The 15530-nt window shown below is 40.4% G+C and overlaps 1 protein-coding gene across 3 annotated transcripts in view; it reads left to right on the forward strand.

Annotated features, from left to right (window-relative positions):
* VGLL4 (vestigial like family member 4) overlaps positions 1–13685 on the forward strand; it is a 98773-nt gene extending 85088 nt beyond the window's left edge. For all 3 annotated transcript variants that reach the window (XM_075833847.1, XM_075833846.1, XM_075833845.1), the window contains 3 exons: positions 7191–7410; positions 9559–9682; positions 10106–13685. In XM_075833847.1, the coding sequence (XP_075689962.1) occupies positions 7191–7410; positions 9559–9682; positions 10106–10374 (613 nt within the window). In that variant the 3' untranslated portion in view covers positions 10375–13685. The remainder of the gene's footprint in view (positions 1–7190; positions 7411–9558; positions 9683–10105) is intronic.
* Positions 13686–15530: the final 1845 nt, after the last annotated feature.

Consider the following 15530-nt stretch of genomic DNA (forward strand, 5'->3'; position numbering starts at 1 on the left):
CAATTGTCAAGTTAACAAATTTTCACTGTTGGGGTAATTTTTACCGTTCACTTCTATTGGATTGTGACTCAAATGCCTTAGTCCTCGTTCACTTCTATTGGAGTATGACACTTGCAGGTCATGCAAAAGTTGCACCAAATGCATATATTCTAGTTGTATAAGTATCTATATAGATCTAAAGTACATTTGTATAGTGTTTGATTATTTTGACTGGTTTCTCACTATTATTGAATTGGGTCACACTTCTAAAATGTTGACCGGAAATCTGCAAATATGCCCCAGTGTTACCCTAAAACAACTTCTAATATCTTTCGGGAAAAAATGGAAAATGAAAGTTGATACAGCTTGGATAGGAATGACGGGGCCACTCACACTCCCGCTATAATTTCAAAAATGTGATCTCTCTGTAGGTACTGTATATAAGCGACTTTATACTTTTCTAGGTTATTTATTCCTCTTAACAGATTTTCATGTCATTCTGTTAAGACAGCCACTTGCCTATCCCCTGTGTTTTATTTTGGTGCATAGTTCATTTCTGATTCCTTTATCGTAGCTGCGCAGACACAAGAGAAACACTAATAAAGCACTGTCTCTTTAAATAGAGGTCTGAGGCCTGACCTGCAGTTGTGTGGTTTTCTTGTTTGTCAGACTGGAGCCATTTTCTCATTTTCACAGTTCAACTGAAAACAAAGGGCCCCTTATCCTCTCCAAACGCTCTGCTCTTAGGGCTGACATCAGCCTTTTCCCAGCAGGCAGTGTTTCAAAATTAAGAGTCCTTCTGCAGATCATGGAATGGGTCACGCACCCTTTTTTATTGGCAGTTCCCTGTGTGGCGTGTCTGCCAGGAACAACAGTGGCAACAAAGCCCGTCTCCTCCTCTACTGTGCCGCTAACTGTACAAGAGACTTGTGCCGCTAGGGTTGTTTTATCACACACATCTGCAGGGCTTTACTGTACAACACTGGGCATAAACCTCACCATTCCCTGGTCTCTAAGCTTTTTATGTTACAAGCACGTCTAGTGCAGCTGCGTCTTATGTCGCAGGTGGACGCCGGTACAAGTCTAGTGGTTTTTCCCTTCGACACTATAAAAGAACAAAGTCTTTCTTGGCTGGAAATTCAGTATTTTGTTCAATGCCGTATTTGTTTCGTGCGATTCTATGAAATGTCACCTGATGTCTTGCAATACAATAAGAAGTTAAAATCTGTTCAGAAGGACGGGACCAGTACTGTGCAGGTCCAAGGTTGTGTTGACTATTTCAGTAGTCAGTATTAATAGACAAGGCTTTGTCTTATTGGGGACGAGGCAGGGGAAGTGATTGGTTGTATAGGCATCAAGGATAAAGTTCATTTTCATAGTGTACTTGAGAAAATACTGAAGTATAGGGTCTGATTAGTTGCTAATGACAACCAGATCAGTTTTACCTTCAGACAATTTTGTTATATTCGATCGGTTGAAGATTATTTTTTTTTTAGGACTGGTCTATTGCTCCGGGGTATAACAATTAGAATTTGTAGTTTTATAGTGCACCATCTGCCGTGGCAAAGCGCACGCCTATTGGTGAATAATGGCAGTTTGCACCTGGGTTAGTTCTGTGCCAATTTTCTAAACCGGATAGTGGCAGAAAACTTCCTTAACGCCTCATACACACGACAGTGTGCGCCGGCCGAGTCCAGTCGGTGATTCGAGGAAAGATAGAACATGTCCTACCTATCGGAGGCTCGGATCATTTTTCACGGACCCGATTCACCTTCTAAAGTGAATGGGTCAGTGAAGACTACCGGGTGCCACTTGGATGCCATCAAAAACGGCCCGAGTAGCAAAATGGTTGTGTGCATGAGGCGTTAATCAGTTGAACGTGGTTTGACTTAAAAGTTACTCACTCCTGGATAAGGTATAGAGACCCTGTTGAGGGATCGTTCCTTATTGAGGCTAATCGTGTTGCTATGCCAGTCAATCAGATCTCCGTTTTCATTTCTTAAAGGCTATGTAAACCTTTGACAGGGATTTTTTTTATTTGATTTTAATAAAAAGGTCAATCAGTATGTTTGGTGAATACTTAATTTTTAATAAAAACTAATTCTAATTTATACTGTTTGAGATACAACTGCTTTGTATCCTGTATACAGAGCAGTTGTATCATTCGCGAAGACCTGAATCCGTCAATCCCTCTGACCTGACGGGTTCAGTGTCAGCGGGTCTGCTTTCACTGAACCCGTCCATCCCGCAGACCTGACGGTAACAAGATTTAGAAAACGATGCAGCCGCTCTGTATACAGGATACAAAGCAGCTGTATCTCAAAGTAAATAATTTTTTAATAAAATCGACTTATAAAGTTGCACCAATCACACTGACCTGTTCATTTATTATTTACCTTGTTTGAAAGGGATTTTCATTTTAAAGATTTACATAGCCTTTTAAACAGTTATGGAAAAATCAGAGCTGTGATTGGTTGCTATGAGTAGTATGGCAAGGTTTTTCTGTTTATGGTTTTGATAAATGAGGCCTATTTGCGTGACTGCCTCTGTGACACCTCAGCCTTACATAACATACTCCGTTTATACCTCCCAACATTTTGAATCTTCATTTCTGGGACATTTAAGCCCCACCCAGTACACCCAGGAAAGACCAAAAAGCCTCCCAGAAATTTCCATTTTAGGGCACATTTGCATAAACCCAGCCCCTTCAGCGACACAGGTACCAGTGTTTATATAGCTTGATATATGCAGGTATAGCCAAGAACTACAGTTCTTAGGCAGGCACATTAAAATATTTTACTTGCCAGATGCTATACTCATGTGAATATATGGATTTTTTTCATGCCTCCGCACATAGCACGTGTATATCCTGCTGTAGGTATATCTATACTTCAAGGGGCTCTGTCACCACATTATAAGTGCCCTATATTGTACATAATATGATCAGATCTCGCTGTGGATGAGTTTATAGCGTAATCTCGCGAGACTACGCCTGCTGTGTTGTAAATCACAGAGACGCTACAGAAGTGGTCAGGAGAATGAATACACGTCACGTCCTGGCTGGAGGTAATGTATATTCATTATCATGACACATGAGTAGCGTTATAGTGCGTTTATGTGACTGAAAATAGCGATATAGCTATATACACTCCTCTCCACAACGCCCTCTTGGTCATATAGTAAAACACGCCCAGTTGTCCATTAAGAAAGTCATTAGCATAAAGCTAATATAGGTCATAGCTCCGTCAAAAATGATCGTTTTTCTAAATAAAAAACACTGCTGTAATCTACATTACATCGCCGATCACATCATGTACAAGATAGGGCACTTATAATGTGGTGACAGAGCCTCTTTAAAGACTGAAGCTCCATATTGTGTAATGGTTGAGAAGAAGACCGACTCAAAAGATCAGTGACTAAAATGTAAAAAAAACAATAGAATACATCACTTTATTCTGCACACAATAAATCCTGCATCTAGCATTGTAACACAACGTTGTAATTCATCCTGGCAGATCATTTGGGTGTTGTAGTTGAGCCCAGGAACCGTCAGCGCGTTGTCAATATTTCATGCTGAATTGCTGGTAATGGCCTAACAGTCGCCTACTCCTAATGTCTTGGATGTGTATAATACTCTGAACGAACCATGAGAAACAGGATTAAGAAAGGGAGAAAAAAAAAATACCTTCCCTGAAAGAGGAGGAACCGGCGTTCAGGCTGTAATGAAAGAGTCCCATAAACTGAAGTTTTCATTTAGCACATTTCCCAGATGTTTCCGGAGGTTCGTCAGATGTAACATTTACTAGAAAGTTGGACTCCTGGGAAGATGGTTGTTGTGGAGACTGTTGCTACAGACATTCATTCTTGGGAAAGTTTTGGAACAACTTCTCTGCTCTCTACTTTTAATAAATTCGACTTGCATGTACCAAGAGGATTGAAATGAAACCTGGCTGTAGCAAAGGGAAACTTCTACTGTGACCCACTTCCAGTATAAGCCTCCTGGTCTTATCACCCATTTAGTAGGAGGATCCCCCTGAAAATGATGCCATTCTGGGGCCCTGTAGCCTTAGGGGGTCCAAAAGGTCATTCTGCCCCATATTAGAAAACCAGCACTATAAATCATGCATGATAGTTGGTTGGCCCTGTAATAGATTTTGCATCTGGGCCCTAAAGTTTCAGGCTACACCTCTGATGCCACCTTTCAACCGAAGTCCTAAACACAGAGTGTAATACACTGCCACATAGTAAATCCCTGCTGATGTTCTCTAAAGTGCAGATCATTTTGAGGTTGTTGCTCTTGACAACTTTCACAATTTCTAATTCCAGCTCCGTGATATAGCTAGAGCAACACAACCTATTGTTCCGCACAGACAACATGACGTACAATATATGTGGATAGGGTTTACATGTAACCGTAAAAATTTCACGGCGTACTGCAGATTTTCAAACTCTGTTTTGGAAATGTTGAGCAAAGGGTCTAATCCGCACCAAATCTGCATGGATTTTGTTGCAGATTTTCGGCAAATTTGGCTGTGGAAATGTCCCTCACTTCTGGCCTGGGCCTTATACAGTGATGCTCGTGGTATGTCTGTGGAGAAGAGAGCTATTTGTCCTATTATATTTATAAAGGATCATTTTACAGCTTGAAGGTATGGCCAAACACTGGGCGCATAGCTACAGTATATATTGTATGATGAAAAAACTCCTGCCATTAGAGATCAGTTAGAGGCGGTAAAGCCTGCACTTATTTTTGCTCATATCGGTCTCTTAAAATTATGTTCAGCTGTAATACAGGACCTAAAGAATTCTACGGGGCCTACTGTACCTCTGTATGCCTCCGACTTCATGCTTTATCAGATGCTGTAGCTAGGCTAAGGGTGAATATCTTCATACGGTTCTGTACAGAGACATATGACAGAGAAAAGAATGCCTAGTGCTCCGTAGTATGGAGCTTCAGGGATTCCTGCCACGTGAGACCTAAAGCAAATTCACGTATTTATGTTCTGTGACTAAATCTAACCCTATAAATCTCTAAAACTGGGCAATGCCACTATGTATGCAGACCGGACAAGTGTATTCCTACACTTATCTTTTTTTTAAATCTTTCTTCAAGCTTCATAGATCTTGTAGAGTTTTGCTTTATATACAATAAGCTTCCCTCCTAGTGGGAAAAAGTGAATTCTCAAAAGAAAGGGTTAACCATACAAATCTTGTGTGCTACTGGATAATGGTGAAATCTCAGCTGTTGCTCTGTCCTGTCATGAGGACTTTTACTTTGACATGGTGCTTACCAGCCCGTTTTGTGCAGAGCAGAGAGCTTGCCAAGTTTGTGAGGCCCAAGGCTCTCTGGTGGGAGGACGCTGGGTTGTCTCCATGCTCTTTGGCAATGATTAAAGTGAGGTTCGTATTATTGGATAAGGGAATGAAATGAAAGGCTTTTTTTCTTTTTTTTTTTTTTATATATGCTTTTTTCTACTTCATCCCAGATGGTCATTTTCATATTCTCATCTGCAGTTAATTTAAACCGTGAGACAGCAAACATGGATTAGTGTCTGGTTATATGGAGAAGAGTATACAGCAGAAGAGCTGGTGTCCTATACATCACGCTATATAGACATTTCATTTATTTGCTCCTCTAGAAACCTGTGATCACTACTAACTAATTCGTAATGTTGTCTAAAAGTTTATAAGCGGTTACTTTCCTGTACATGACCTGGTAGAAAGCGGACGACTAAAGCTGGACATACACATGACATGGTTGTCGTCTGAATGCTCATCTGACTGATGGCTATTTCTCCCGACTTCACCATAATCCTGTGCGGCCAAGCGTGTGTTATTTCAATGGGGTAATGGGAATATTCTGCTCCGAGACCTCTATGGCAACAGCTTATCTCCTGCGAGAACAAAAATGTTGAAATCCAACATGCCCAATCACTTTTTTTTTTTCCTTTACCTCTGCCACTGGAGGAAGAGTTGGAAGGCCCCCATACACATAAGATCGCCGGCAGATCTCGTCAAAATCGGGTATGGCCGACTTTTTGTCTTATATGCATGGGCAGCTAAGGCTTTGATTTCATAGAGCAATCAAATGAATGTTAAGATAACCACTCTGACTCCTTACATAGTGTCATCCCCCGGGGTTGGTATTGCCATGTTTCTGGAGGGTGTGAGATGGAAATTTCCATCACTGGCTCACAAATGATAGACCATTCTACCGTTGCGTAATTCAAGCAAAATGCGTGTAAAGTCCTTAGACCGGAAACATTTATGTTTACACTCCTGATTTCCTGTTGCTCATAATAACCACTTACTGTGACTTTTTTTAGTTGTCTGGCGAGCAGCTTTTATGACACACCGAGACTGCAGAAACTCCAGATGTTGCTCTTATGTCATGATGAATTAGGATTGAAAACAACGTGTGTGTGTGTGTGTGTGTGTGTGTGTGTGTGTTATATTATATTAAAGGATTTAAAACCATAACTTAAAGTCCATAAGTGAGGTGGCTTAGAGGAATCATATACTGTGTTCTGCCTTGTACTGGGCCTATGGAGATGGGTTATGACACAGGGATTCGGAGCGAACCAAAGAGAATCCCTTATTCCGTTTTGTCTGGAAATTTCCTTTAAGAAAAGTGTGTGTTCAACTGAATCATAACATTACCGATTACCGGTACTTATTCCTCTGATTTTTATTAATACAATATGGTCAGACTGTTCAGGTTTTTGGTTTGTTTAAATCTTCAGCTAGCTGCCTGCATGTATTTGGCCTTTGAATCTTTTCAACAATTTTTTTACAGCATACAGACGAATGGGTGCTAAGGGCAATGTGAATATGTGATAGTTAGGCATGCCTCAGATGAAGCTTTCACCAATCTTGGGGTCCTATACAACCGTTTGTGCATAGTTAGCATAACGGACATACTGTAACAACCAGTCCGATATAGATCTAGAAGTGCCTATCGAAGCCAGTACTCCCAGGTCAATGGAGAATGTTCATATTTGGGTCTACAGATGATCTGGACTTTTGACTGCTTCCACCAACATGGCTGACGTTGCCCACCATGTGGATCAATCGCCTATTTATTTATTTTTTGTAGGATTTTATTGCAAATTTCTTAATTTATCCTAGTTTGGCAAACGTAATTTTATTTTTTTTTTTTAATGACCTTTTATGACAGTTACCCTAATGTCATGTGTTTCTTATCTCTATAGTACCAAGGGTCTTAATGGAGATTACAGAAATGATCCACGGGACCGAAGTCGCAGCCCAATAGAAAGAGCAGCAGCTCCGACAATGGGTTTACATGCAAGTCATATGTATTCCTCAATTCCTCCCGTCAGTATGGATCAACCTCTGGCACTCACCAAAAACAGCGACCTGTCCAGAAGTTTGGGAATGACGCCCAGCATGAGCCCTGTGGAACGACAGCAGGTAATACATTTTGTTCAGAATCTTCATATTCTTTAAGTTTTCCACTTTGTTCTAGTCTTCTGGTTCTCCACTAACTATAAGTTGGGTAAGCAAGCACATGTAGCGCGGGTACCGGAGGACATGAGGCACTTTTAAGCTAAAGTTTGGGGGATTTGGGTCACTGAGCTATTGCAGGGAAAATCGTTGGCTTGTTTTTCTTACGGAATCTCCTAAATTAAAGTGCTGTGTCCTGGTAACAGATCCATTTAAAGGGAAGTTATAATGAAAACCATCCCCAAGTTCCTCATGTGAATATTTACCTTTTAAATCATATGTGAAGCCAGTGTCTCTTCTAGCGTTCTGTGTAATATCCATCTCACTTGTGAAGGTCATTGACATGGGAGTTCACCAGATGAATGCATTGACTGTTATGCAATCATCTTGTGTGATCTGCTGTTATTAAGAGATCCTCTGGGCCATTTCCTATGTTCTATAGATCACATAAGGCTATTGCTATGCAACCCCACAGAGTAGCTTTGCCCCATTAAGTGGTTAGGTGCCAGGTAATGGTGATGCCCGACTGCTTCCTGCTGTGATAAACCAGTTTGATTTCTGCTCGTAACCTAGCAGCCAGAAGCAGTATCGGAATATTTAAAATTCATTGGGCTTGTCTAGAATGTGGGGAGGAGGAGGTTAAGCGGTAATCGTTTATTGCACGACCAGAGTGTTTTTTGTACACGAAAATGTAAGACCGCGATTAGCTGGTGGTCTATATTGCTTGTACAGATTGAGACATTTTTATGGTTGCATTGCCCAGTGAAGAGATTTTCTCACACTTGTGAGTGCTGCACATGCAATGTAGCCCCATTTGTTAGTAGTGGAGAACGTTGGTTCTATAGAGGGAGGAGGTTAAATCGTTGTCTGGCTTTAAGAAAATGTTTTGTTTTTTTTAATTACCTCTTCCCCCTTTCTTTCTTCGAATGCTCTAAGGAGATATCCCCCATTCAGGATCCTTATTTATTATTATGGGCACCATGTATTTTTTCATTTTCCCTTGAGTGGCGCTACAGGGGAACTGAACACTTGCTTTTACGATTAGGCGTAATCTGCTGTGGGATCTTTCTAACTAAAAGGAATTGTAAAGAGAACAAACCCTTTAAGGCCAGGATCACACACACCGTTTTCATTTAGTTCTTGGCTCAGTTATCTGAGCTAAACGCAGGAGTGGATACAAAAGAAAGGAGATGCATCAGTCTTTTTTTTTTTTTTATGCCTTTTGGATCCACTTCAGTCTTTGATCGGGTGTGTGTTTTTGATCGGGTGTGTGTTTTTGATCGGGTGTGTGTTTTTGATCGGGTGTGTGTTTTTGATCGGGTGTGTGTTTTTGATCGGGTGTGTGTGTTTTTGATGGGGTGTGTGTGTTTTTGATCGTGCGTGTGTGTGTTTTTGATCGTGCGTGTGTGTGTTTTTGATTGTGCGTGTGTGTGTTTGTGCGTGTGTTTGATAGTGTGTGTTTGATAGTGTGTGTTTGTGTTTGATCGTGTTTGTGATCATGGTCAAGACTATTCTTTCAATACTGTGCACTTCAGTTTATGGAGAAAATGTGACCTACTTTTGGTTACATATACTGGATGAATTTCCATTTTTCAACTACCCATTGTGTAGAGTCTTGAATTGGATCCTCATAATACAATTACTCCAGGTGTCTTTCAGGCACATTTTCCATTGCTAAATCTTTATTAGGAGCGTGCATCTGAGATGTTTTGCTGAATTGTGTTTTTTCTCGTATAAGGAGCGCAGTGAAATAGATGTGGTGTTTTAGGGATTAGGGCTCTATATTTAGCTTGTACTATTAAGCAGAGAAAACAATTCTGGTATGTTTTCTGATTAAATCACATTTCTATTAAAGAAAGCTGGGATTACGGTAAGTGCCGGCAGTTTATCAGGAAACGTGTTTGGTGGAGCACAGCCATAGTACAGATGGATAAATAAATATATATCTATATCTGAGATTGATCTATTCATACAGGATTCAATTGCATATCTAAGTATAAGAAATTATGAATTCCCGAAGAACACAATCAATACTCTACATGTGTATATGAGGTATTTTTGAATTGTGAGTAAAATAATTGATGCAAGTTAATATTCCTCTTTTCTACATCCCAGAATCGACCATCAGTGATCACATGCGCTCCCGCAAGCAACCGGAACTGCAACCTTTCTCACTGCCCAGTTGCACACAGTGGTTGCATTTCAGCTGTGCCGGCAAACTTTAGGCGACCATCAAATAGTAAGTTATATTTGAGTGTAGTCTGTCATTGTGATTCGTTATACTTTTGGCCGTCTACTGTGTTTGGTATTTTGTCTTCTGTACTTGGGGCCAGGAAAATGTACAGATAATACAATAGACTGAATGAAAGTGTTCTGGAATCTCCACTGTGTCCGATGTTAAGTTAGTGGCCCTGACGGCATAAGTGTTGAAATAGATAATATCCGATATCATGGTCCTGTATTAATAAGGTTGCATGTTATTTCATAAGTTTGATTGAACTGGAGTTTGTAAGCACCATATTTCCCAATGTACTTGGCCATTTTTCTTTCATAGCCTGATACTTGGGCCCCATGAAGTTCTAAGAAACAGTCTATTTTATAATACAATTAGAACATGGACACCATCAAACTTATTATTCACACTTTTGATTTGTCCACTCAGCTACAACTGCTTGTGACCCCGTGGTAGAAGAACATTTTCGCCGGAGCCTCGGCAAGAATTACAAAGAACCCGAGCCAGTAGCAAACTCTGTGTCCATCACTGGCTCGGTGGATGATCACTTTGCCAAGGCGCTTGGGGATACCTGGCTCCAGATCAAAGCAGCCAAGGACGGAGTGTCCAGCAGCCCTGAATCTGCGTCTCGAAGAGGCCAATCTTCTCCTTCTTCTCACATGGTCAACCATAATCACTCCCCGTCTGTACTGTCATAGAGTGAATTCTCTATGCGATCAGGAGCAGCTGCTTTCACTGGGCTTTGAAAAAAATAATGCTAAAGATTAGTGTCAGGGGTAGGGGAGTAAATGTTTTCTTTTGTGTACTTGCTTGGCACAAAGTCGATGCCTCTAAAAACCCTCTAGCAGGAACTATTGTCCTTCTGCATTATAATGTAGCAACCTAATTTCCTGCCTCTGTTACCAAAGAACCTCTAATGCAAGCCGGCTACCCACTGACTGACCCACCACAGAACCCACTCATTGTTGCATCACACCAATTGGTTGATCCAAATGCTTTTTGCTTACCAGCCTTTAGAACTAGTGCGCTTCGTGCCTTTTTACTTCTGTTCTATTTTTCTCTTGAGTTGTATCTTTATGTATATACTTGAAAAGAACTGTCATGTCTGATTTGCACTATTAAGAGAGGATCGAGACGTCTTGTGAGATTCTGAAATTCAAAGGCATACCGCTCAAATGTATGGCTTTACATGTCACCTGTAGCTGTAGGCATTTTGTGGGGCGAACCATTAGAAACCAAGCCTAAATTTGGCCATACACATTAAATCCTGCTGCCATTCTAATGGGTATGTGTCTTCCAACAGCAGATTTCAAGAGAAATTTGGATCGAGCATGTTGGACCAATCCTTCTGTGTGTCGGGAGATAAGCTGCTGCCAGAGGTGTCTGGCTGCGGCTTGTCTCCCCTTCCCTATTGAGCATATATGTTATATGGGGAGGTCAGGGGAGATGGCTTCGACCAACAGCTAGAAGGTCCACACAGTGCAGTCTTTGCTGCGTTTTTTTTTCGTTTTGGCCCAAAAACTCCGAATTGATTCTAAAGGGGCGCATATAAAAAAAATTTTTGTTACGCCTCTTATTTTTAAAGCCGTTCCTGGTTTTAGCAAAGAAAACAAAAACCCCCGCCATGTGTGGACCTGGCAACTATTTAGTTCCCTGTGAATTGGTGGGCAGCACTGTAAACCTTGGCTTACTCACAAGATGACTACATGCACCATGTATAGGAGAACAGGTCAACTTACAGGATGACATCATTTAAGACTAGGTAGGTCCGGAACGGAGTATCGATCAGACTTTTGCACCTGGACTTAAAATCTTTGAAGTCAGATACCAGGAGTCTGCGGTTTTCAGGCATAGAGGTCCGAAAGAGTAATAGTGCGTTGCGTGCATTCTTCATGATAAAATAGCTGGTAACTATTAATATCAAGACAAGATCAGAATACTTATTATTCTCCTCAGATTTAGTTTATTTTTATCAGTATAGTCCACTGACATACTTACTGCTGGTACAGTTGTACTCATGTAATATTTTGTTTGCGGTAACCAGCTAGAGCCTCCGGACAGGCGTTGGTAAATCGATTTAATTCTGATAATGTGTGGTACAGGATGCTATGTATCTCTGGTAAGCAATTGCTACGGTTGCTTTTGTTTGTTATGTCCTTAGTTTGACAGCCAAACAAGATTAGACTATGATGACCCCCCCCCCCCCCAAATCTGTTGAATTGATGTTTCTGGAGTGAGTTTAAGCTTTGTGCAATTCTGCGCCACATTATTTACATTCCCTTTTTTTTTTTCCTTCATAATTGTAATGCCTAAGGTTTAATGACCATTTTTACTTCGCTAGCTGTAAAATTGCTCCAAGCCTAAAGGATAAAAGCTAAATAACCTTTTTTTTTTTAATAGCTTGCTCGGCTTTTCTCCCCCTTGTTTAACATCCATACATTCCAGCCTCCCAGTGACAACGTAAGGACTTGCATATAGAAGTATACATATAAATATATACACACACTACTGTTTTTTCTTTACAGTGCAAGAGGGATTCTATTGGTAGAGAAGTTTTTGTTTGTATTGGTCTCCGTCTTGGTATTTGTGGCCCCCCCTTTGCCCCTATCTCAAGCTGCTCCATTTAATTACATATATACTATATTGTCACCATGCAGGTGGCATACATTCAATATTATCCCTAATTCAGACATTTCACTATGTTATTGGGTAGTCCATGCTTTAGCGTCTGCCATTCAATGTAGAAAGAAAATTAAAAAACAAACACAAACTTTTAAATGAACACTTTTTTTATATAGGTAACTTTAAGACCATCGTTACGCTGTGCGTAAAGAATGTACAGAAAAATTTGTAGGTATTTTTTTGAACAATTAATTTGTTAATGATATGTAGCTATTTAATTTGCCCTTTAATTATAATCAAACAGTTCTGTTTTTTGGTTGGAATAAAAAAGTTGATCTTTTTTTTTATTTTTTTTTCTTGTTTAGATGTGTCTGTAATACAGTGATGTGCAGGTACACTTGTATTCTATAGAAACGCTGCATTAATTATGGATAGCCACTAGCATGTTGTTGCTCCAGTCTACTGAGTGATACGGAGGTGGACTCTGTGCAAGTGAACACATTGCTGTTCCTTATCCTGGATGTATAAATGGCATATTACATGTCCGTAAAAAAAAAACCCCATGGGCTCGGTGGGATTTTGTCCTTTTTGTAAGTGTCCTGGGTATTAACGCAATCTGGTCACTGCAACCGTGCAGAAAATGTGACACTCATCATAACAATCTCCTATTTCTCTATTTGAGGGAGGGTTTTCGTATCTCACGTGACTCTGTTGCCCTATCTGAGATGGGGACGTTGTATGCAGCACAGGTCGTCAAACCTATACACTTAAATAAACAGAAGCACTCAGCTGACAAACTTGTTATTGTGGTGTTTGTTTAACCCGTATCGCGTTGTATGGACGTGCACAGGTCGCTATGTACTATCTGACTGCACAGTGTGTCGGTTAGTCTGGTAATAACTATTGGTAATGTGTTGTGTAATGTCGCTGGTTCTAATACACGCCTCGTAACCACCCTGAAATTTTTAGAATGGGAGGAGTACGTTTTTGTTTTGTTTTTTCTACTGGGATTGTTCATTTAATAAACTCCAGTGTAGGATTTGAACACACAGTACTGACATTACTAAGATGTGAATATTAATACAATTACGGCCTTTCATCCGTTTTGGTGAGGAACAAAAAAAAAACCTGGGCCCTAAGATCAATGTCTAGTTGAAACCAGCGATAAGACAAAATGTCTGCGCCGTCAGGATGGAACAATTCACAGGACAATTTTTAACATTTCCATGTTTGTAAATCTGTAATATAGCGTTCTGTTTTGGCCTTGTTTCGTCTGGTAACTAAAAGGAAAAAAAAAGTTTGGCAGGCCATCTTTTTTTTTTTTTTTTTTTTTTGTTTTACTTAAAAGTAGCCTTAAAGAACAATAAAGTGCTCTTAAACCGCACAATGTGTTTTGTATGTTTTATTTTTGTGTGATGCTTTCTGGGGAAACCACTTGATTCAGTAGGAACTTCAACAGCTGGTCACTGAGGGGGTCCTTGGAGAAGAATAGGTTGTCACTTTACCTCAGACCCACAGAAGTGGAGGGGTGTATGGAGGCCTCCTATCCTCGATGGGCTTGAACGAGTCTTCCTTTCACAAGATACAAAGTGTCACAGCACTGGATATATGAAATATTGCTGCAGGCCTCAATAGGACATGATCCAGGGTCCCCTTGCATAGGCAAAAAAGAGAAGCAAGGCCGCAAATCCGAAAAATACTGGAGCTTTGTTCACCCAGTGAGACGTGTCAGTCCCCCAAAAATTACAGGATGTGCGGCCTTGCTTCTCCTTTCACAAGGCGGCATTGTCATATAAATTAGTTTTGTTCGCAATTGAGGATATCCTTTAATCATTAATTTAGTAAAGGTGGACTTTAAAGTCCGCCTTTATAACACCATGTTTTTAGGTCCCAAAATCTGTGCTGGTTTATTTCTATAATCTCTTTATAGCGGCTAGTGCTCTATTTTTCTGATACAAGATCTATAGATATAAAACAAAATATTCTGTATGCCTAAAGACACCACTAGGGGGCACTTACTGCATATCTACTTCAATGTATAAACTGTATGCAGTTAACATGCCTACAATCTGCTGCAAATTTTTTATTTTTCCGAATGTGATTAAGGTTTTGTAAACCATTCACATGCATTTTACTATACTTTGTGGTGGAATTTTAATGCAGATTGAGCATCAATAATGCACAACAAGTATCTCTCATGTGAAACTATTAGGCTGTGTTCACACATTATATATGTCTATCTGGTGCCAGAAAAACAGAATTGGGTCCCATCATGGGCTGAGATATGATCTCCTATTTTTGCGCTAGATACAGTATACGGCTCTCACATGGAGACCTAATACGACCACGTGAATAAATTCCAACTTGTGGGTATTTAAATTGTGAAGGTTAAAGAGGCTCTGTCACCATATTATAAGTGCCCTATCACAATCACACTGTGCACAATCACGCTGTGCAGTGAAAGAAGCTGGGCTGGAACGATGAGGTGTAGGACGCCGATGGGTCAGCGTCATACACTTCTTTACAACGCCCACTTGGTAAAAAGTAAAAACACGCCCAGTTGTCTATTAAAGTAATTTGCATAAATCTAAAATTGTTTATAACTTGGTCAAAAATGATCGTTTTACAAAATAAAAACCACTGTTAACTACATTGCAGCGCCGATCAGATTATGTAGAAGATAGGGCACTTATAATCTGGTGACAGAGCCTCTTTAATACCCGGAAGTGACAGGACATAAGGGGTTCTGCCGTTTTTGTCGCCCCCCCCCCCAGAAAATGTATGACTTCTGTTAATGGACTGTGTATACCAATGCTGCTCGTGGACAGGAATGGCGCTGTTTTGCAGACCCTTTTCTCTAATCTCACGAACCCCAGGACTATTTTTTTAGGCGCAAGATTTTCTTACATTTTGTTGAGAACAAAAGAATGATGACATAGATACCACAAGAAAAGAACCGTAGATGCATAAAGGCAATAGTGTGTGCGTGTGTGAGTCCAAAACATCTGACGTAAGGAACCCTTCTCCCTCTGGCAATGTGGGTATGTCGGAGAGGAGCGCTTCTCCATTCTAAACGGCCTAGATGGGGTGTAGTAAATTTGGAAGAAGTAGATACAGAGTGTAGGGTCTGGGACCATCTATCTAAGGCTTTGTCAATTTTATTTGGAGAGACCCGTAGTAATTATCTATAGAGTGTGAACAGTGGTTTCGTTAACGTCACCTATGTTACTCA

Source organism: Rhinoderma darwinii, chromosome 7, assembly GCF_050947455.1.
Source record: "Rhinoderma darwinii isolate aRhiDar2 chromosome 7, aRhiDar2.hap1, whole genome shotgun sequence".
In the NCBI taxonomy this organism is placed as follows: domain Eukaryota; kingdom Metazoa; phylum Chordata; class Amphibia; order Anura; family Rhinodermatidae; genus Rhinoderma; species Rhinoderma darwinii.